The 24,055-nt window shown below is 46.3% G+C and overlaps 1 protein-coding gene across 1 annotated transcript; it reads right to left on the bottom strand.

The window, feature by feature from the left end:
• Positions 1-3,366: 3,366 nt before the first annotated feature.
• On the bottom strand, positions 3,367-13,200 carry srxn1 (sulfiredoxin 1 homolog (S. cerevisiae)). Its single transcript, XM_055652248.1, has 2 exons — positions 12,881-13,200; positions 3,367-4,440 (listed from the first exon to the last, which is right to left on the bottom strand). The coding sequence occupies exons 1-2, from the start codon at positions 13,154-13,156 to the stop codon at positions 4,231-4,233; spliced, it is 486 nt and encodes a 161-aa protein (XP_055508223.1). The 5' UTR covers positions 13,157-13,200; the 3' UTR covers positions 3,367-4,230.
• Positions 13,201-24,055: the final 10,855 nt, after the last annotated feature.

The raw sequence follows: 24,055 nt of genomic DNA, 5'->3' as shown, positions 1-24,055 counted from the left end.
TGCACCACTGTGCATTCCAGGCCCCCCCCCCCCCCCTCACTCTCTGTGTAAAAAAACTTGCCCCGTTCAAACGGCACCCGAGGTCAGGATCGAACCCTGGTCCCTCGCACTACGAGGCAGCAACTCCACCACTGCGCCACCGTGTCACCCGGCCCAGGGTCAGTTCAGCCGCCAGCTTAACCTCCTTCTTCAGGTCACCTCGTGGCTTCGTGTTTGCTTCTGTGTTTAACGGCCTTCCCGGCCAAAATACCGGGTAAACAGAATGCCACACCCTGCTGCAAGTTCCACTGATCCCCTGGTGACCATAACCTGCTCCCCATTCCCTTCCCTGCAGAGTTAATTAAACACCGAGCTCCCATTGTTGCTCGCAGGGAGGTTCACAGTTCTTCCTTTCAATAATAGAAACATTCGAAAATAACCTGCTCATTCTGTTGATGCACATTCTGCAGAGGGACGTTTGTCATTTACCTTCAGTCCAGTGAAAGCGGGACGCCTCTTTTCTTCCATGTAACATCTGTAAATGTGATTTTCCGTATAACTGTAACACACTTGCTTCCTGTGCAGCAACTAAACTGTTTTTTCAGAAAATTCCACTCATTTCTCAGGAGTTCAGAGCATGCACGATTTTAAGCTATATAATTTTCTGCCTCATTTTTAAGGTGATATATTTTTTTCCAAAGTCCAGAGCCAGCTACTGCCATTAACTGCCTATGTACCGCTGAGCAATGTCGCACATAACTTGCACGGTTTAATGCAAGCAAGTGTGAGGTGTTGCGACTTGGAAGGTTGAATGTAAGCAAGACCCTTAACACCATTGATGTGCAGAGGGATCTTGGAGTCCACCATTGAAGGGTGGCAGCACATATAGAGAGGGTGGTGAAGAAGGTCTATGGTATGCTTGCCTTCATTGCTACGGGCATTGAGTATAAGAGTCAGGAAGTCATGATGCTGTTCTATAAGACTTTGGTTTGGCCGCATTTGTGTATTACGTGCAGTTCTGGTCGCCCCATTGGGTGTGGAGGTTCTGGAGAGGGTGCAGAGGGGTTTTACCAGAATGATGCTTGGATTAGAGGGTTTCAGCTACAAGGAGAGGTTGGAAACATTTGGATTGGCTTCTCTGGAACTTTGGAGGTTGAGGGGAGACTTGATAGAAGAACATAACATTATGAAAGGTGTAGACAAGGTAGACAGTTAAAACCTTTTTCCCGGGGTGGAAATGCCCACAATAGCTATAAGATGAGAGTAAGAATGTTTAATGGAGATGTGCGGGGCAAGTTTTTTTTATAGCGAGTGATGGGGGCTTGAAACATATTGCCAAGGGTGGTGGTGGAGGCAGATACGATAGTGGTGTTTAAGAGGCTTTTAGACGAGCACATGGAAGTGCAGGGAATGAAGGCATATGGATCATATACAGGCAGATTAGATCAGTTTAACGCTGTCAAGTTTGGCACAGACATTGTGTATTACGTGCAGTTCTGGTCGCCCCATTGGTCGCCACATTCCTGTACTGTACTATTCCTTGTTCAATGTTCTATATTCTATAACTTCAAGGCTTGTGCAGCTCAACATGCCAACCCTCTCAACACTTAAGGGGCTGTCCCACTGCGGTGACCTAATCTGCGAATTTAGACGAGTTTGCCCTTGACTCAAACTCGCAGCATGGTCGACACGAGGTCCTAGGATGTCCTAATTCGGTCACTGGAACTCTCCTTCATGCTTGAATGAAGTTCCTGAATACTCGCGGCCTTAACTAGGTCACGGAAAACTTTTCAGCATGTTGAAAAATGTTCCGTCAGTAAAATCTGGCCGGCATGGATCTTTTTGACTTGTAGTGGAGTGAGGTCGCTATTTAGTTCCAGGCAGTCGAGGACAGCCATAGGCAATCTCCTTCGCTGGCCGGGCATTTTGATTGGCTCATTGGAGTTTTCAGGACCAGGGAAAAACTGTGGCAGCCATTTACCTTCCTCTTCATTGCGGGTGTGAATTTCAGACAGCGCTCCCCCGCTTGTGTGTGTGCGCGTGTGCGTGTGTGTGGTCGGTCGATCCAGCTCGCGGTTTCAACGCCAACGGTCGATCCAGCTCGAGGTTTTCCAGGCCAGTGCCCTCGAGCTTGAAGGTCGAAGGCACTCTTCTTGACTCTCGGATAAGGTCGCCGCAGTGGGACAGCCCCTTTAAGAGACTGACTGACATTTCAACGGTTATTCAGGGACAGTTTGACTGGAATATCAATGCTTGAAGAGTCAACTTACAATGGTGCTTTATTGTCATGTCTGCACTGCACAGTACAGGAAGTTGAGATCAGCTTAACGGTCAAGTTCGGCACAGACATTGTGGGCCGAAGGGCATAGTGGTATTTGTTTTGCAAGGATCACACATGCATGAGTCGCCATATTATGGCACCATTTGCAAAAAGAAAGTCCAAAGTCCGGTTCACATGCTTGATCTAGGTAAGCCCTAGGCTACTGCAGGGCCTCCTCCATCACCCTAGACTGGTTCAGCCTGTGAGCCGACATCCCTTTCCTCGCCCGTCCGCCTCTGTGTCTTGTGGATGCCTTCTGCAGTTGACCATGATGGCGCTGGAGGCAATACTCTCTCTTCTCCTACTGGCCCACTCCTCAGTCTGTCATCACCATCGGTTCCCTCCTCTTCGGATCTCTGGTCTTCGGGGCCGGCCAGCAGCTTTCCAACTTCCCCGCTGCAGGCAGCGACCCACTGGGTCCTTCTTCGCGGCAACGAGCCAGGCCTGTCGCTGCTCATGGCCGCGGGCAGCCCACCGGGACTTTCTTTAATCGGCTCCATGGCGTATCATGGGAACCATCTGCCACGGCACCTTGTACCTTGTAGTTACCACTCCCGAAGAGGCTATACTGGAAACTGAAGGTTTGTGAAGGTCATGTGCAAAGTCTCAATTAAACACTATCCAACACCCACTGGGGACAATTTTTACATCTACCAAGCCAATGAACCTATAAACCTATACGTCTTCGGAGTGTGGGAGGAAAACAAAGATCTCAGAGAAAACCCGTGCAGATCGCTGGGAGAACGTACAAACTCCGTACAGACAGCATCCGTAATCAGGATCGAACCCGGGTCTCCAGCGTTGCATTCACTGTAAGGCAGCAACTCTACCGCTGTGCCACCATCGCCGCAGCACTGTGGGCCGAAGAGCCTGTTCCTGTGCTGTACTGTTCTATTTTTTATTGTACAATTTTGGTCCTTACTTCCTCCAGCAATATTCCTCTACGTTTTGTTTGCTCCTGAATTCTTAGTTCTCTGCTTAAGTATTTTCGCGATTTAAATGTGTGACACGTTGCCCTCTGGTGGTGATGGTGATAATTGCGACAGTCATCAATGGACAAGGAAACCAATGATTCAATGGCACTTTATTCTCACATGGACCTAAGTACAGTTACATTATTTTTTTGCCACCCTCGGTTAAAACCAGGATTTATACGATTTCTTTAATACAGCGATGTGCTCAAAGAATCTTCACAGGAGTATTATTGGATAAATCATGGCATTAGAAACATAGGAAATGGGTGCAGGAGGAGGCTATTCGGCCCTTCTAGCCAGCACCGCCATTCATCGTGATCATGGCTGATCGTCACCAATCGATAACCCGTACCTGCCTTCTCCCCACATCCCTTAATTCCACTAGCCCCTAGAGCTCTATCTAACTCTCTCTTAAATCCATCCCAGTGATTTGGCCTCCACCGCCCTCTGTGGCAAGGAATTCCACAAATAACCTGATAAAAAAAATATTGAGTGTAAAATAATGAGTATGAGTCAATATGAGAGGACTAGATAAAGTAAATTCACAGAGTCTTTTACCCAGAGAAGGGGAATTGAGAACCAGTGGACATAGGGTTATGGGAAAGAAGTAAAAGGAATCTGAGTGGCAACTTTTTCACACAGGTGTTTGGACCGAGCTGCCAGAGGAAGTAGTTGAGGCAGGTACATTTTGACAGGTACATGGATAGGACAGGTTTAGAGGGATATGGGCCAAATGCAGGCAGGTGGGACTAGTGTAGATGAGGCATTGGTCAGTGCAGGCAAGTTGGGCCGAAAGGGTCGGTTTCCACGCTATTTGGCTCTGATTCAAACTCATTTCTGATCATTCTTGAAATGATCTAAAATAATTATATAGACTGCTCCAATTAGCAAATGAAACATTGGCATTGGTATCAGGAGACAGATAGTTGCTTCAGTCAGGACGATGCCTGGTTCTCATCACTGGAGATCAGGGGTTGAAGATCCCAGATACATTCGTAGGTCGGCGATGGTGGACATAACAATCTTGGCGGGAATGGTTTCCATGTTCAATCGCTGATAAGCTGCATAACGATGACACCCTCCGAAGGAATAGAAATAATCACCACCTTGTTGACCCTTAATCCACAAAACGTCGATGGGAGGTATGTTGTGGAGCTGCTCTGAGTTCTGCCGATGGAAGAAATAGTTGTAGTTGGGTCATTTTCAGCCAAGGATAGAAAGGAATATCAACCATTAACCAGCCTTACCTTTAGTTTAGATAGACACAAAACTTTGGGGTAACTCAGCAGGTCAGGCAGCAACTCTGGAGAAAAAGAATAGGTGACGTTTCGGGTCGAGACCCTTCCTCAGTTTAGTCATAGTTTTAGAGATACAGCGCAGACACAGGCCCTTCGGTCCACCGAGTCCGTGCCGACCAGCGATCCCCATACACTAGCACTATCCACTAGGGACAATTTACGATTTTTAAGCCAATTAACCTACAAACCTGTACACCTTTGGAATGTGGGAGGAACCCGGAGCACCTGGAGAAAACCCACAAGGTCACAGGGAGAATATACAAACTCCATATAGACAGCACCCGTGGTCAGGATCGAAACTGGGTCTCTGGCACTTTAAGGCAGCAATTCTACCGCTGTGCCATTGTGCTGCCCTGACTGATTGCATGTGAAGGTGTCTGAGTCGCTGGAGAACATGGACAGGCGACGTTTCTGGTCAGGACCCTTCATCGATCTGAATTAGCCTTTCCCCTCACAAGCAAGAAAACAAAAATAATAATATGTGCAGGAAGGAACTGCAGATGCTGGTTTAAACCAAAGATAGACACAAAAAGCTGTAACAACGGCGGGTTAGCATCTCTGGAGAAAAGGAATAAGAGATGTTTCGGGTCGAGATCCTTCTTCGGTGAATAATATACTAGGAAAGCAATTATTTTTGTTTTTTTCCCTCACATGCACAGGTTGTATCAAAAACAAGAGGACGGGGTATAAGGACAAAGGTGGAACATTTAAGGTACATACGCACACACTTACTATGTTTAAGAGGCATTATAGACAGATACTAAAACAGGCAGGACATAGACTACAACAGTGGGCAAATGGGATTAGTGTAGATGGGTAAAGAGATAAGCAGTGATGCCTGAAATAATCATAAAATTATACATTTAAAACATTAAAAATGCACTAATGCTAAAAGTTAAAAGAAGAATTAAAAAGTTTAAGCTAAAATAAATAATAAATAACAGGGTAGTAAACCAAAGCATCGCCCATAGTAGGGTCCCAACTTGAAACGTCATCTATTCAGTCTGAAGAAGGGTCCCGACCCGAAACTTCACCTATCCATGTTCTTGAGGGCTTCTTCCTGACCCGCTGGGTACTACAGCACGTTGTATCTTTTTTTGTAAACCAGCATCAGCAGTGTTTTTACAATTAAAAAAAACTACTTACCTATCTGATGTTAGCTGGCATCTCTCATTCCTACGAATGATATTGGTATTGGTCTACCATGCTGGTACACTGGACAGCCTCAGTTGCCATGGAATGGAGACACAAAGAACTGCAGATGGTGATTTACAAAAAAAACACAATGTGCTGGAGTAACTTAGCAAGTCAGGCAACATTTCTGGACAACATGGATGGGTAACACTTCTTCTTTGGGGAAACGGAGGTCCATGGGGAACTGGCATGAATGAGGAGATGAAATCTGGGGCCCATTGAATGGCAGGGCAGGGTTGATAGGCCAAGAGTATGGGTTGGGACTGAAATCCGAAGACCCAAAGCGTCACCTCCTAATTCAGGGACAGTTTTTTCCCCAGATGTTATGAGGCAACTGAACCGTCCTATCACCAACTAGAGAACAGTCCTGACTTGCCATCTACCTTCGTGGAGACCCTCGGATTATCTTTAATTGAACTTTACTGGACTTTATCTTGCACTCAATGTTATTCCCTTTATCATGTATCTGTACATTGTGTAATGACTTGATTGTAATCATGTTTCTGCTGACTGGAGAGCATGCACCAAAACAGCTTTTCATAGGAAGGAACTGCAGGTGCTGGTTTATACCAATGATAGATACAAAATGCTGAAGTAGCTCAGCGGGTCAGAGCAGCATCTCGAGAAAAAAAGGATTCGTTGACTTTTCAGATCGGAACCCTGCTTCAGGCAGCTTTTCATTGTACCTCAGTCCAAGTAACAATAAATTAAACTAAAACTACAAACTAAAACCTATCCGTGTTTTCCAGAGATGCTGCCTGACCTGCTGCGTTACTCCAGCATTTTGTGTCTTTTCTCGTCAGTTGCCGTGGGGCCAACAGTGATGGTTGTGGCATTCTCTCTGTCTCCAAGCAGCAGAGGTGGTGCCACAGTAATCGGCAACAGGGCCTAAGGTTTGGGCTGACTGTTAGGATTTTTTTTTAACCAAAATAAACTTTATTCAAAATTAAAAAATATATACAAACCAAAAACTGTGCAAAATTCCTCCGACATTCTTGGCTACACATGTACTCATGAGGATTGAATTTAGTAGTGTTCACGGAATGTACTCAGCGCCCTTGCCACTCATGTGGCCCCTGGGGTGATATCACTTCCCTTGTTTGAGGGGCGTCTCTACCACTCCCTGACCCTAGACTGTGGTCCTCCCCCACAGAGCCTTGGCGTTGGCTGCACCGAGCTTCAGCGAGTCCCTCAGCTCGTACTCCGGCAGTCTGGATTTGCCAGTCGGCACCATTCCCCGACGGACATCTTGATCTGCTGGGAGACCAACAAGTTTCGGGGCCGACCAGAGAGAGTCTTTCACCGAGTTCCAGCAGCACTTATGACTAGACACAAGAAGCTGGCGTAACTGAGCGGGACAGGCGGCATCTCTGGAGAGAAGGAATGAGTGACGTTTCGGGTCGAGCCCCTTCTTCAGTTCCTTCCTACACATTCCAGCAGCACTTGACATCTGTCTCTGAATGTGAAAAGTGGCCCCAGCAGGAACATCCTGGTACATGCGCTGGCATCGGCTGCAAGATCTGACCCAACATTTAATCCAGCGAGAGAGAAAAAAAACAATTAGGCAGCGGGGGTCGAAGAGGAGAAAACAATGGCGACAAATTAAACGAGTTGGGAAACGGACAAGGAATTTACAGGAGGTTAGAGGGGAAAACACCTTTACACAATCAACACAATGGGCAGTGGTAACAGACTAGCCAAATAGATTCTTAAGATGTGTATCTACAGGGATTGGGCACAAATCCAGGAAGTTGATAGTTAACTCATACAAAGCACTGACCCATCCCATGTTGAGCATTGTTTACTGTTCTGGGCAACGTACCAAAGGGGGGGATATCCTGACCTTGGAAGGAATACAAAGACGAACAAGTTAACAAACGGAATTAGACACCTGAGTTACGAAGAAAGACTAGGGATGTTTACATTGCACCAGAGTGGCCCGGGCCCACGGTTAAATGTGAATTGATTACAGAATCCTCATCCTTGTTTTCACATTATTTCCATGATCTCGCTCCTTCCTATATCTGTAGTCACCTCCTGCCCAATAATATTCCAAGATATCTTTCTCTGCATATCCTAGATATTAGTCACTTCAACACAGACATCATTTGCAGGGACCCTCAGATTTGGAACCCCACCAATCTAAAGCAGTCTGAAGAAAGGTCCCGACCCGATATGTCACCTATCCATGTCCTCCAGAGATGCTGCCTGACCCACAGAGTTACTCCAGCGTTTTTTTGATGTTAATAGCTGTGCAATGTCAAAATGTTGTTTTATTTGTATCACTGTCACATGTACCGAGGTACAGTGAAAATCTTTTTTGGTGTCAGTGGAAAGACTATGCATGATTGCAATCCAGCCACCCACAGCATACAGATACAAGATAAAGGGAATAATATTTAATAATAATAATACATTTTATTTATGGGCGACTTTCAAGAGTCTCAAGGACACCTTACAAAAATTTAGCAAGTAGAGGAAAAACATGTAAGCGGAATTAAATAAATAGTAGAGACATGACTAGTACACAAATTAAAGACAGAATTCAATTCAAAACACAATATGAGGCAATTCAAGCACAGATGAAAAGGGAGGGGGGGACGTGGGGCTAAGGATAGGCAGAGGTGAAGAGATGGGTCTTGAGGCAGGACTGGAAGATGGTGAGGGACACGGAATTGCGGATCAGTTGGGGGAGGGAGTTCCAGAGCCTTGGAGCTGCCCTGGAGAAGGCTCTGTCCCCAAAACTGCGGAGGTTGGATTTGTGGATGGAGAGGAGACCAGCTGATGTGGATCTGAGGGACCGTGAGGGTTGGTAGGGGGAGAGGAGGTCAGTGAGATATGGGGGGGCCAGATGGTGGAGGGCTTTGTAGGTGAGGATCAGGATTTTGTAGGTGATCCGGTGGGAGATGGGAAGCCAGTGAAGTTGTTTGAGGACTGGAGTGATGTGATTCCAGGATTTGGTGTGGGTGATGAGTCGGGCGGCTGCGTTCTGGACCAGTTGGAGTCGGTTGATGTAGGTGGAGCTGATGCCAAGGAGAAGTGAGTTGCAGTAGTCCAGTCGGGAGGAGATGAAGGCATGGATGAGTCTTTCAGCAGCGGGAGGTGTGAGAGAGGGTCTGAGTTTGGCGATGTTGCGGAGGTGAAAGAAGGAGGTTTTAATGACATGGCGGATGTGAGGCTCAAGGGAGAGGGTGGAATCAAAGATCACGCCAAGGTTGCGGGCCTGGGGAGATGGGGAGACAGTGGTGCCGTCGATGGTGAGAGTGGGGTTATTGATTTTGCTGAGTGTGGATTTGGAGCCTATGAGGAGGAATTCTGTTTTATCACTGTTGAGTTTGATATTTAGTGCAAGATAAGTCCAGAAAAGTCTGATTAAAGACAGTCCAAAGGTCTCCAATGGGGTAGAGGGTAGCTCAGGACTGCTCTCTAGTTGGTGACAGGATGGGGCAAGTGCCTGATAACAGCTGGGGAAAAAAACAGTCCTTGAATTTGGAGATATGCAATTCCAGCAAGATTTCAACCAGATTGGTTGGAATAATTACAATGTCTTTTATTTTGTTTTTTTATATAGTACACCAGGATTGGTTCACTTAAACCCTCAATATTCCAACAAAGCATGTGCAGATCTTTGTTTCTAAACCCGACCAAACTTATTTTTACTCCTTTGATACTCACCTCCTTGGCCACCTTCACCAATATTTCCTTATCTACTAGTTTCCTTATTAGTTGTCCAGCAGCTACTTCACTGGATTACTGGGTACTGCCCGGTCCATCATAGGTACTGACCTCCCCACCAGTCGGCAACATTCCATGATGGACATCTCGCTCTGCTGGGGGACCAGCAAGTTTTGTGCAGACCAAAGAACATCTTTTAGAAATGGCTTACGATGGATGGAAAGCATAGCCTGTCCATACCACTTCAAAGCCTTGTGTTATGTTTGTGTTGTCTATATTTTTGCATTAGTCATTGAGGCGCTCACTCCATCACCCCGTATAATCAAGAGACTCCTTGTTTATCATTTTAGGATCTCCTGGAGGCAATGGAGCACAAAAATCCAGACTGACTCTTCAATATGATAGGAGTCAGGAAACTGGTTGAGTATAAGAGTCAGGAAGTCACGTTGCAGCTGCATAAATCTTGGGTTAGGATACATTTGGAGCATTGTGTTCAGTACCGGTTGCCCATTACGGGGAGAATGAGGAGGATTTGGAGAGGGTGCACAGGAGTTTATCCAGAATGCTGCCTGGATTAGAGGGCATTACCAATAAGGAGAGTTTAGTCATAGTGATAGAGTGTGGAAACAGGCCCTTCAGCCCAACTCGCCCACACCAGCCAACAATGTCCCAGCTACACTAGTCCCACTTGCCTGCGCTTACTCCATATCCCTCCAAACCTGTCCTATCCTGTTTAACTATTTATTAAACAATGGGATAGTCCCAGCCTCAACTACAGTATCTCCCCTGGCAGCTTTTTCCATAGACCCACCACCCTTTGTGTGAAAAAGTTACCCCTCGGATTCCTATTAAATCTTTTCTTCTTCACCTTGAACCAATGTCCTCACTTCCCCTACTCTTGGCAAAACACTGTGCATCTACCTGATCTATTCCTCTCATGATTTTGTATACCTCAATAAGATCTCCCCTTATCCTCCTGCACTCCATGGAATAGAGACCCGGCCTATGCAGCCTCTCCCAAGAGCTCACACCTTCTAGTCCTGGCAACATCCTTGAAAATCTTTTCTGAACCCTTTCAAGCTTGGCAATATCTTTCCTATAACATGGTGCCCAGAACTGAACTCAATATTCTAAATGCGGTCTCACCAACGTCTTATACAACTGCAACCTGATCTCCCAACTTCTATACTCAATACTCTGACTGATGAAGGCCAAAGTGCCAAAAGCCTTTTTGACCACCTTATCTACCTGCGGCTCATCCTTCAAGGAACCATGCACCTGTAATCTAAGATCCCTCTGCTCTAATAACCACAATATTTGATCGTATAGAGGTATATGACCCTTGTGGCTAAAGGGATCGGGGGTATGGAGAGAAGGCAGGTACAGGATACTGAGTTGGATGATCAGCCATGATCGTATTGAATGGCGGTGCAGGCTCGAAGGGCCGAATGGCCTACTCCTGCACCTATTTTCTATGTTTCTATGATGACAGGAATAGATAGGAGTGGCACAGAATCTCTTTCCCAGAGTAGGGGAATCGAAAACCAGAGGACATAGGTTTTAGGTGAAGGGATAAAAATGTAATAGGAGGGGTAACTTTTTCACGCAAAGGTTGGTGGGTGTTTGGAACGAGTTGTTGTGGTGGTCATTGTGGCAGGGACTATCGCAATATTTAAGAAACAATTAGACAGATACATGGATAGAAGAGGTTAGAGGGATATGGGCCAAACGCAGGCAGGTGGGGCTCACATAGATGGGACATGTTGGTCGGTGTGGGTAAGTCGGGCCGAAGGGCCTGTTTCCACTCTTTATGACTGTATGACAATACTAGTGCAAAAATAACCCAAAGTCCTAACCAAAGACAGTCCAGAGAGGTTCATTCTCGTCCAGCCACGCGTGGCGGCAGAAACCACGGCCACACCCTGACAGCACGCCTGGCTCGCCCACCGTGGAGCTGGGAACCCACCTGAGGTCGTCCGAGGCTCATCTCCTGCTTCACCCCGAAGACCAGAAACCGGGGAAGAGACGATGGCCACGGACGCAGGACAAAGGGTCGTTTTCAAGTTGGTGGTGGACACAGGAGAGGAACGGTGCTGCCATGACAACGGGCCTTAAAGGCCAAGATAAGACTAAGATAGGGTAGACAGTCAGAACATTTATCCCTGGATGTAAAGGTCAAATATTAAAGGGCATAGCTTTAAGGTGAGAGGGGCAAAGTTGGAAGGAGATGTGCGGGGCAAGTTTTTCTTCACACAGAGGGTGGTGAACTCGCTGCCTGGGGTGGTGGTGGAGGCAGATATGATAATACCATTTGCACTGATACTTTTAAGAACTTTGAAGCTTTGTGGGTGCCAGAAACACAGCGACTCTTTGTGTTCCGTCTCGGTGAAGTCCATTATTACACTACAATAGCTGCACGTTTATACTTATCTATGGTTACACAAAAAAGCTTGTGCTTATGACTTATCTATGATTGTGCTTATGTATGGTATTATATGCAATACTAAGAATTTCACTGTACCTAGGTACTCAGGTACAAGTGACGATAAAGTATCATCAGAGTTGAATCATCTCTGTATCACCTCCTCCACAGCTGACAATGGACCATTGTGGGCTCTTTGGTCATCGGTGCCGGCTCTGATCTGTTCTATATCTTTTCATGCCTCTAGTTTCCCTCTCCCCTTGACTCTCAGTCTGAGGAAGGGTCTCGACCCGAAGCGTCGCCTATTCCTTCGCTCCAGAGATGCTGCCTCACCCGCTGAGTTACTCCAACATTTTGCAAAGATCCTACAGGCATTTTGTGTCTAGATTTATTCATCCGTTTGCACCACTTTCTTGAACCGGAAGATATCGAAAGCAGGAAGTTTCAACACGTTAATTTCACAACTCAATTAACAATAACCATCAACGCCGCAGACTGCCAGGTTCCTGTCGACTTTAAAAAATAACTCCAATGCAGGAAATGAAAATGTTAGATTTTAACTGGCAGGCCAGTTAAGTATTAACAGTAAGGATTAATTCATTATCGCTCGCATACAACAACCACTGAATTGTGGATACAAGGAATTGTAGATGCTGGTTTACAAAAAGACACAAAATGCTGGAGTAACTGAACGGGTCAGGCAGTATCTCTGGGGGAAAGGAATAGGTGACGTTTCGGGTCGAGACCCTTCTTCAGGCGGGTCTAAAGTTCTAAAGAAAGGTCTCGACCCGAAACGTCACCTATTCATTCTATACCCCCAGAGATGGTGTCTGACCCACTGAGTTACTCCAGCACTGTGTGTCTGTCTTAGATATTTAAACCGACATCTGCATTTCCTTCCTACACATGAATAGGTGACGCTTTGGGTCGGGACCCTTCTTGTCCACTGAATTGTATCCCACCTACCCAGGGCGTTGTTGAACACTTCAATTCTAGATATAAATGATATGTTACATACCTGGATGGATCCCATTAAACTCCTGACTTTATCTTCGTCCAACACGGGCGGAAAGGGTCTGATGAGGATTCTCATAGGTACATTGTGAGTCTCCGGGATATTATCAGTGTGAATGCTCTGTATTCCGTCGGCTCGCTCCCCGCGGGGACTGTTGTTGTGCAGTGCTCCGGCGCTCTGTGTGTACCTGCCTCCGTGCATGTTGCAAAGTGTGGGTGAAGTTACAAACCACCGGAGCGCGGCTTGAAGTTTGCTTGCGATCAGTTGGCGTGAATACATTGTATCATTTCCAGTTGACGCACGCGCACAAAACGTGTATACACACACACACAACTATCCCATTCACAGAACCCGGGTAAGTGCAGAAAGTAATCCCTGACGTACACTATACACACACACACACCCAACGGGGACTCGTTTCCAACCGGTTTCGTGACCGGGAAAATTTAACCCATTTGTTTTTTTAATCCTCGGCATGTTTCTGTAATCAGTGAATCTAAATTCAAAACAAATAATTGCCCTCCCCAAAATGGAAGGTATGTTTTTTTTGTGGTCGCCACTCTGAATAATGTTTGTTTCAGCCTTTCAGGCTTTCGACAAGGTCCCACATAAGAGATTAGTAAACAAACTTAAAGCACACGGTATTGGGGGTTCAGTATTGATGTGGATAGAGAACTGGCTGGCAGAAAGGAAGCAAAGAGTAGGAGTAAACGGGTCCTTTTCACAATGGCAGGCAGTGACTAGTGGGGTGCCGCAAGGCTCAGTGCTGGGACCCCAGCTATTTACAATATATATTAATGATTTGGACGAGGGAATTGAATGCAACATCTCCAAGTTTGCGGATGACACTCCGTCCACATTGTTTGCTTATTCTGTATTTTTATTTCTATATTGCACTATTACTACGGACTGACGCTAAACTGCATTTTGTTGTACCCATACTTGTATCTGTGCAATGACAATAAAGTTGAATTGAATTGAATTGAATTGACACGAAGCTGGGGGTCAGTGTTAGCTGTGAGGAGGATACTAGGAGCAGGGCCGGATTTAGATGAAGAGAGGCCCTAAAGTTCCACTTGTGAGGCCACCACCACGTTGGTTTTCAGCGCTGGTGGCGAGGCAGCGACCGGACAGCTATGGCGGCCAAATCTCCCACAATTCAAAGCGAGGGGAAAAGTGCCCAGCGCCGACCAGTTGCCGTTGCAGTGCGCATGCGCAGGGCGGCCGATGATGTGTTGGCCGTGGTTGTGCGCATGTGCAGGGGAGGACATGCAGGCTGCAGCAATGCGCATGTGCAAGGCGGCATGCCGTGCCGGCGGATGAGGAGCGAGCGGAGCCCGGCGGCCCGGACACGGATAGCGGGGGGAGATGGAGAGAGAGAGATAGAGAGGGGGGCCCGCCCAGAGTTGAACGGTAGGTGTCCTGCCTTGGCCGGAGGCCCCCCTAGACCTCGAGGCCCTAAGCTTAAGCTTGTCTAGCTTCTAGGTAAATCCGGCCCTAGCTAGGAGGCTGCAAGGTGACTTGGATAGGCTGGGTGAGTGGGCAAATGCATGGCAGATGCAGTATAATGTGGATAAATGTGAGGTTATCCACTTTGGTGGCAAAAACAGGAAAGTAAACTATTATCTGAATGGTGGCCGATTAGGAAAAGGGGAGATGCAACGAGACCTGGGTGTCATGGTACACCAGCCACTAAAAGTAGGCATGTAGGTGCAGCAGGCAGTGAAGAAAGCAAATGATATGTTAGCATTCATAGCAAAAGGATTTGAGTATAGGAGCAGGGAGGTTCTACTGCAGTTATACAGGGTCTTGGTGAGACCACACCTGGAGTATTGCATACAGTTTTGATCTCCTAATCTGAGGAAAGACATTCTTGCCATAGAGGGAGTACAGAGACAGGTTCACCAGACTGATTCCTGGGATGTCAGGACTTTCATATGAAGAAAGACTGGATAGACTCGGCTTGTACTCGCTAGAATTTAGAAGATTGAGGGGGGATCTTATGGAAACTTACAACATTCTTAAGGGGTTGGACAGGCTAGATGCAGGAAGATTGTTCCTGATGTTGGGGAAGTCCAGAACAAGGGGTCACAGTTTAAGGATAAGGGGAAATCTTTTAGGATCGAGATGAGGAAAACATTTTTCACACAGAGAGTGGTGAATCTCTGGAATTCTCTGCCACAGAAGGTAGTTGAGGCCAGTTCATTGGCTATATTAAAGAGGGAGTTGGAATGGCCCTTGTGGCTAAAGGGATCAGGGGGTATGGAGAGAAGGCAGGTACAGGATACTGAGTTGGATGATCAGCCATGATCATATTGATTGGCGGTGCAGGCTCCAAGGCCCGAATGGCCTACTCCTGCACCTATTTTCTATGTTTCTATATTCTATGTTTAGTTAAAGGGTGATTCATCCTATCACTAAGACGGATGCATATCTGTCACTCTATTTAAAGGTTCTGCGACGCGATGGCCGTCTTGCTTGTTGAAACTACAGCAAACTGCGGCATGTTGGACATTACCTTCTTTAAGAATTATATCATGTGGCCAACTGCGCTGTTGCTGTGATGATTGTGTTCAGTTTGAACCCTGCCAGAGAGACTCTTTGCAGAAAAAAACTATAATAAGCTTATGAGAGGTGACCTTAGAGATATAGTCATACAGCGTGGAAACAGGCCCTTCAGCCCAACTTCCCCACACCGACCAACATGTCCCATCTACACTAGCCCCACACTGACCAACATGTCCCATCTACACTAGCCCCACCTGCCTGCGTTTGGCCCATATGCTTCTAAACCTGTCCCATCCATGCACCTGCCTAAATGTTTCTTAAAGGTTGTGATAGTACCTGCCGCAACTATCTCCTCTGGCAGCTCATTCCATACACCCACCATGCTGTGTGTGAAATAGTCACCCCTCGGGTTCCTATTAAATCTTTCCCCTCAAACCTTAAACCTATGTCCTCTGGTTCTCCCTTCTGGGCAAAATGCTCTGTGCATTTACCTCTCACAAGGGAGAGATCTTCTGTAGATCTTCTGTGGGGTGTATAAGATCATGGATATGTTTAGAAGGAAATGTGCCAAAAGCAAGGAGTCGTGTGGATGGGACATGTTGGTCAGTGTGGGGAAGTTGGGCCAATGGGCCTGTTTCCACACTGTATACCTCTATGACATTATCCACTCCAAAACTCCCCAAAGTGCTTTACGATCAATTATGTAGTATTAAAGTGTGGTGTCTATGGGAATTGAGGCACTAATTTCTGCACAATAAACTTCCTCAAAGATTAATGGGTGAATGACTTAATTAAACATTTTTTTTTTCAGTTTGCTGATAAGGTTTAAACATTGACAAGGCAAAACTCCCCCAGTAAAACTACAGGAGCTTTTACACCCACCAGAAGGAAAGAGGAAGGCTGCGCAGCGGTAGAGTTGCTACCTTACAGCGTTTGCAGCGCCAGAGACCCGGGTTTGATCCAGATTATGGGTGCTGTCTCTATGGAGTTTGTTCGTTCTCCCTATGACCGTATGGGTTTTCTCCAAGATCTTCTGTTTCCTCCCACGCTCCAAAGATGTACAGGTTTTTTGGTTAATTGGCTTGGTATAAGTGTACATTATCCCTCGTGTATGTATGATAGTGTTAATGTGCGGGGATTGCTGGTCAGTGCGGACTCGGTGGGCCGAAGGGCCTGTTTCCGCGCCATATCACGAAACCAAACAAAAAATCTCACCTAGAAGATAACACTTTAAGTTTAGAGATATAGCGTGGAAACAGGCCATTTGGCCCATCGAGTGCGTTGACCAATGATCAGTGCTATATACACCAGTTCTATCCTGTACACTAGGGACAATTTACAGAAGCCAATTAGCCTCCAAACCTGCATGTCTTTGGGATATTGGAAGAAACCGGAGCACCCGGAGTAAACCCACGTGGTCACAGGGAGAACATACAAACTCTGCACAGACAGCACCCGTAGACAGGATTGAACCCAGGTCTCTGTCTCTGTGAAGCTGCAACTCTACCGCTGCACCACTGTGTCGCTCCTAACAATGTACTGTGATACGTTCAACAGTGGAGCACACTTTCAGTAATGCATTAATAGTCCCTCATTTCTTTTATATTCCCACTCTTTCACTTAGCCCCTCCTTGCACCTATATCATAAGACATAGGAGCAGAATTAGGCCATTCGGCTTTACATTTCATTCCGATCTCTCCTTATCTGACGTCTCCTTTTCATCTCTATCCATTGTCACCCATCTGCCTATCAAAACCTCCTTCGCCTCCTGTATCCACCTATCACTTGCCAAGCTTTGTGCTGCCCCCACCTCTCTTTTTCAGCTTCCTCTCCCCCCCTCCCACTGACCGGAAATGTCGTCTCTCCATTCCCTCCATAGACGCTGCCTGACCTGCTGAATTTCTCCAGGACTTTTCCAGTTTTGCTCAAGATTCCAACACCTGCAGTCCCTTACACCAACATTAGGAAAATCCACCTGGATTGCTAGCCCTTGTGACTGGGATGGGATTTGATTCCCAAATTTCTGGCTGATAACGAGTGTATTACACAACCAATGCTGACTGTGAAATAGCATCGGAAACAGTCAGATGACTGGCGTGCGGCAGTAGAGTTGCTGCCTTTCAGCGACAGAGACCCTGCTGTCTGTATGGAGTTTGTACTTTCTCCCCGTGACCGCGTGGGTTTTCTCCGGGCGCTCCAGTTTCCTCCCATATTCCAAAAAAACATACAGGTTTGTAGGATAACAGGCTTCTATAAATTGTAAATCATCCATAGTGTGTAGGACAGTGCTAGTGAACGAGGTGATCGCTGGTCGGTGTGGACTCAGTGTTCTTGTTCTTGTTTTTTTGGTCCTCCAAAATATTTCAAATGGAATTTAAACTGGAGGTGGTGGAGGGAGAACTTAAGCCAGAAAGGGTTTTTGGGAAGAAAGAGCTACCTTAAATTTAGTTGCATCTGGTTGGGTAACTATGGCAGGGTGAAGATTATTCCATGCTTTAATTGTGCGGGCTGAAGAGTCTGTTTTCATGCTGTACCACCAAAGTCTAAAGTCTAAAGACTCTCCACATAAATCCAACATTGAGATTCCAATCTGTTACTGATTTCCTTTAACCTCCTGTTCAATATGTTAGTGAGGTCTATTCTAGGAAGTGCCATTAACATCCTGATTTACTCCATTAAATAAACCAGCTCTCGCATTCCCCTGCTGTTTATTTTATGGTTCTAATACTGATTAAAATTGGACAGCTTCGAGGGTTCAATTTGTTTTCTTAAACCTTCCACTGGCAGTGATTTGGAACCAAACCGAGGTCAGTGAACAATCTGGGAATCAAAACATTTGTCCTGTGCCCAGTTTTTTTTTCAAATAACTGACTTGTTTGGAAGGTTAAACTCACATTGTATCTGGTAGCTTTCAACACTCATCTACACAGTCTCGATGCTTTTTCCACACCAGTCAATGAATTTCTGGATGGTGGAACCATGAACTAATGTCATCAGATCTTCCTGAGAGGATGCTTCGTGATACAGGACCACCATCGATTTTCCAGCAACTGGTGGTCCAGCACCTCCTTTAATCCGGACACAATTACGAGAGCTCCTATGACCATAATAGAGAACTCACCATTTGGAGGGGATGGTGGGCTGCCTTAGAGCGCCAGAGTTCGATTCAGACCTCAGGTGCTGTGTGTACGGTGTTTGTACGTTCTCCCCGTGACCACGTGGTTTACCTCCGGGTGCTCTGGTTTCCTCCAACTTTCCAAAGATGTGTGGGTTTGCAGGTTAATTGGTTTCTGTAAATTGTCCCTAGTGTGTAGGATGGAACTAGGCCTCCGAGAGCAAGTGGGGGTGGGTAGGCAGCAAGAATGAAGGGGGAACCGGAGTTGTATGCAAAACAAAGTGTTTCACTGTACCTAGGTGCACGTGACAATAAAGTATCATTGAATCTTTGGGTGATCGCTGGTCGGCACAGACTCGGTGGGCCGAAGGGCCTGTTTCTTCGCTGCGTCTCTGAAATCCAAAAACACAAACTATGGCAACTTTAACAATGGGGGGGAAAATTTTCCAGAGACACAAGAAACTGCAGGTGCTGGAATCTTGAACAAAACACAAAGTGGTGGAGAAAATCAGTGGGTCAGGCAGCACCTGTGGAGGGAAATGGACAGGTGATGTTTTGTGTTTGAGAACCTCCTTCAGAGTGAAGTCTTCATTCTCCAGACGGAAAAGGTTTTCTGCTGGTGCATCTTTTGCTACTTTTTGCTGCAAGCGAGGAATTTATTTTGGACTGGTTCGTGTGTTCAGTGCTCTTGCAGGCTCAGAGAGTGCTGTTCTTGGCCAGAGTCCAGAGCTGCACAAGTTACTTTTAATGAGAGTGCAGTTTTGTGAACTCCACTGAAATCTGGATTAATCTCCTGGGAGCGCCGAACCTTCATGCCGAACAGATGTCCTGGAACCACGGAATTCTTTTCTTCCCACATATATATCATAAAGTAGAACTGGAGATCGTATAAAGATAACACAAGTTGCATGGCCCATGTTCCCTCATGCGAGGGGTAATTAGGGGTGATCTCATTCAGGTGGTCAAAGCATTGGAAGATGTGAAATGAGACGTTGGGCTGCTCAGGGTTGCTGGCAGGAAATACCTCTTCACAGGAACGACCATGTAAATGTGGAACCTTAAATAGGAATCGATCACTACACTGCCCCCATCTCCAATGCCATCCCACCCACCCCCCCCATATGTCTACACTTTCTGCTATTCCTAGCCTTATCTCTGCACACCTATCCCTACCCTTACACACCCCTGTTCCTACCTCTGCCCCAGCCCTACATCTACCCCTATCTTTACACACTTGACGCTAGCCTGAAATCACCCCCCTATTCCTTCCCTATCCTTAAACATATCTCTATTGCAGGTCCTATCTCTGCACACCTATCCCTACCCTTGCACACCCTATTCTATTCCTCCGCCCACCGATGTTGCTATCGCTATCTCTCTACAGAGCCCCATCCTGATAAATTGCCCCTAGTGTGCCCCTAGGGAGTGGATGTGAAAGTGGGATAACATAGAACTAGTGTGAACGGGTGATCAGCGGCCAGCATGGACTCGCTGGGCCAAAGGGCCTGTTTGCATGCTGTGTCTCTAAACTAAAACTAAACAGCAAAACAAACTGTTGCCGAATAATTTCTCAGCTGTGGACATCAAAGTTGGAGTTTTCTAGGGTGAAGGGTAAGGAACAGGGGAACTTAGTTTAGTTTAGTTTAGAGATACAGTCTGGATACAGGCCCTTCAGCCCATCGAGTCCGCACCGACCAGCAACCACCCATACATTAGTTCTACCAGACACCCTAAGGGGAATTTTACAGAGGGCCAATTAACTTACTAACCTGCATGTCTTTGGAAAGTGGGAGGAAACCAGAGCACCCGTAGAAAACTCGTGGGGTCAGAGAGTAGAAACTCCACACAGACAGCTCACGTAAGGGTCCCGACCCAAAACCTTGCCTATCCATGTTCTCCAGGCATGCTGCCTGGCCTGCTGAATTACCCCAGCTCTTTGTGTTTAGAATTCAGAGCTTAGAAATACAGCATTGAAACAGGCCCTTCAGCCCACCGAGTCCCCGACAACTGTCGATCACCTGTACACTAGTTCTATCCTACAGATTAGGGACAATTTACAGAAGCCAATTAACCTACAAACCTGTACGTCTTTGGAGTGTGGGAGGAATTCGGAGCATCCGGATAAAACCCACGCAGTCACAGGGAGAACGTACAAACTCCATACAGACAGCACCCGTAGTCAGTATCGAACCCGGGTCTCTGGCGCTGTAAGGCACCAGCTCTACCGCTGCGCCACCGTGCTGCCCTGTGTCCTTGTTCTGTTTGGGAGAAGGGAGGGGGGGGGCGAGAGCAGAACTGTGGAACTTGGTTCCATCTGAGGGGAAGAGAAGTGAGGTCAGAATATGAAATGCAAGTAATGGAAACAAGCAGCAGGTCTGTGGATATTGAAACACACCTGAGACATTAATCCTGTTTCTCTCTCCATAGATGCTGCCTGACTTGATGTGTGTTTCCAGCATTTTTTTGTTTGGACTATTTTTGGGCCGAGTTATCTGACATGGGGCATCATCGCCATCTAGAGGGTGAACAGGTTGATGTGTTAAAAGTGAAGATGAAAATCAGACACGAGGAACTGCAGATGCTGGAATCTTGAGTAAAGCACAAGGTGCTGGAGGAACTCAATGCATCAGGCAGCATCTGTGGAGAGAAACGGACAGACAATGTTTTGGGTCGGGTCTTTTCTTCAGACTCTAAATTACTACAGCATTAGTAATGGGATTTTAGCACTTTGTCAATGGGAAAACACAAGGAATTGTGGACAAAATGTGTAGGAAGGAACTACAGATGCTAGTTTATACCGAAGATAGACACAAAATGCTGGAGTAACTCAGTGGGTCAGGCAGCATCTCTGGAGAAAAAGAATAGGTGACGTTTCGGGTCGGGACCCTTCAATGTCTGAAGAAGAGTCCCGACCTAAAATGTCACCTATTCATTTTCTCCAGAGATGCTGCCTGACCTGTTGAGTTACTCCAGCACGTTTTGACTATCAAGGTACTGCAGATGCTGGTTTACAATAAAAATGCAAAATGCTGGAGTAACTCAATGGGTCAGGGTAGCACAGTGGTGGCACAATGGGCAACGGTAGAGTTGCAGTCTCACAACGCCAGTGACCCGGGTTCGATACTGACTAGGGGTGCTGTCTGTATGGAGTTTGTACGTTCTCCCTGTGACCACATATGTTTTCTACGGGTGCTTCAGTTTCCTCCCACATTCCAAAGACGTGCAGGTTTGTAGGTTAATTAGCTTCAGTAAAAGTGTAAATTGTCCCTAGTATGTCGGATAGTGCTAATGTACGGAGTGATTGCTGGTCGGCGTGGAAAAGGGCCTGTTTCCATGCTGTATCTCTAGTCTAAAGGCAGTATCTCTGGAGGACAGGCATGGGTGATGTTTTGGGTCGGAACGCTTCTTCAGACTGATTGTAGAAGGGGGAGGAGAGCTGGAAAAGAGGAAGGGGTAATTTTTCTCTCACTCCTCCTTCCCCCATTCAGAACAAGGATAGAGTTTCCTTGGTCCTTACCTTTCACCCAAACAAGCTCTGCATCCAACACATCATTCCCCAAACATGCTGCCATCTTCGATGTGATCCACCACCAATCACACCTGCCCCCCCCCCCCCCCACACCCCTTTACATCTTCTGTAAAGACACTCCCTCTGCAATTCCTTGGTTCACTTATCCTTTCCCATCTAAACCACCCCCTTCACAGTTACTTTCCCTTGCAACCAGCGATCACCCCGCACACTAACACTACCCTACACACTAGGGACAATTTATAATTTACAGAAGCCAATTAACCTGCAAACCTATACATCCTTGTAGTGTGGGAGGAAACCGGAGCATCTGGAGAAAACCCACACGGCCACAGAGAGAATGTACAAACCACGTACAGGCATCACCCTTAATTAGTATTGAATCGAGTCTCTGGCAGTGTAAGGCAACATCTCTACCCCTGCACCACCCTGCCAACCTTCATCCAGGAATCTCAGCAGGCCTTCCAGGTTAGACATGCACCTCTTCTAACCTCATCTACTGCATTTAGTGTTCCCAATGCAGCCCCATTGTAACGCCCTATTCAATGTCCTCAGCCTAATTCATACCCCTGGGTACACTCTTTCTGGTCGTGGAGATGGAATTCATCCTCTCCATAGCCTGTAGGTGGCAGCACTGGGTTATAATTGGTTTGGGGAGGAACAACAATTGGCTTTATTTCACAATAGATATAGACCCCATCAAATAAATAACAGGCAAATAACACACACTTCAACTTGCACATTTTCCATGACAAATTTATTCAAAAATATTGCTGCTTAGAGACGCAAGAGACTCCAAATGGTGGAATCTTGAACATAACACAAAGTGCTGGAGGAACTCAGTGGGTCGGGCAGAGTCCGTGGAGGGAAATGGACAGAGAGTGATTCGGCTCGGACTCCTTCTTCAAAGCCTCAACCTGAAACACTGTCCAGGCAATGGAGGGATATGGAACACATGCAGGCTGAGAAAATTAGTTGAACAGTTAAACTTGGTATTATGTTCGGCATGGACATTTGGATATTGTGGGTCTGTGCTGCACTGTTTTATGTTCTATGGTCTAGTGGCAGGAGATAGAGCCTAGAGCAGAGAAATGGATGGGAAGGGTTGAGAATTTGTTCCGAGCCCCCCTTTGGATCTTTTACATATTACATTGATGCAACGACAATGCAATCTATCAATAGTCCTTGCCCGAGTAGTTAAAATGTATCACAGTGGCACAGTGGTTTGATCCTGGCTATGGGTGCTTTCTTTACGGAGTTTGCACATTCTCCCCATGACCGCGTGGGTTTTCTCTGGATGCTCCGGTTTCCTCACACTCCAAAGACGTGGAGGGATTGTGGGTTAATTGGCTTTGGTAAATTGTAAATTTCCCCTAGTGTGTAGGATAGTGCTGGTGCATGGAGTGATCGCAGGTCAGCGCAAAATTGGTGGGCAGATGGTCCTGTTTCCGCACGGTGTTTCTGAAGTCTAAAGAGTCACCAGTCAAGGGAATCGCCACACAATGACTGAACTCTGGCATGTACATTAAAATCTTCAGGTCATTATTAAGGACAGCTTCGTTCATCTGAATTACTGTAAAAAAATAAATAAATAAAGACACGGCAGAGATATTTATATCATTTATTCTCCTTGAAGTTTGGCAAAGAGGTTTGGTACAATTGTGCTTTCTACAGTTGTGTGTTCAAATTCTGTTTTCTTTATAAAGAATAAAATAGTATGGAAAATTCCCGAAACTGTGTACGTCTTGTACACAATGAAGTGTACAATAAAAACCCAGTGCAAGTATAAATTGATGCAGCAGAATATACATTTTTGTTTTATATACAAAATTATTTTCTCTAAATCTAAGTATAATGCTAGCTATTTGTGTTATTTAAAGGTTATAGAGGCAGGAAGGAATGAGAGAGCGGAGAGAGAGGAGAGGAACAGTGGGAATTGCAGAGAGAGAGAGAGAGAGAGGGGGGGAAGAGGGAGGGTGAGGGAGAGGGAGAGGTGACAGTGGCCAAAGAAGAAAGGCAGAGAGA

The sequence above is a fragment of the Leucoraja erinacea genome, chromosome 21 (assembly GCF_028641065.1).
Source record: "Leucoraja erinacea ecotype New England chromosome 21, Leri_hhj_1, whole genome shotgun sequence".
NCBI classification, from domain to species: domain Eukaryota; kingdom Metazoa; phylum Chordata; class Chondrichthyes; order Rajiformes; family Rajidae; genus Leucoraja; species Leucoraja erinaceus.
The sequence above is the reverse complement of the archived record's forward strand: the minus strand, read 5'-3'. Positions and strand labels throughout refer to the sequence as shown.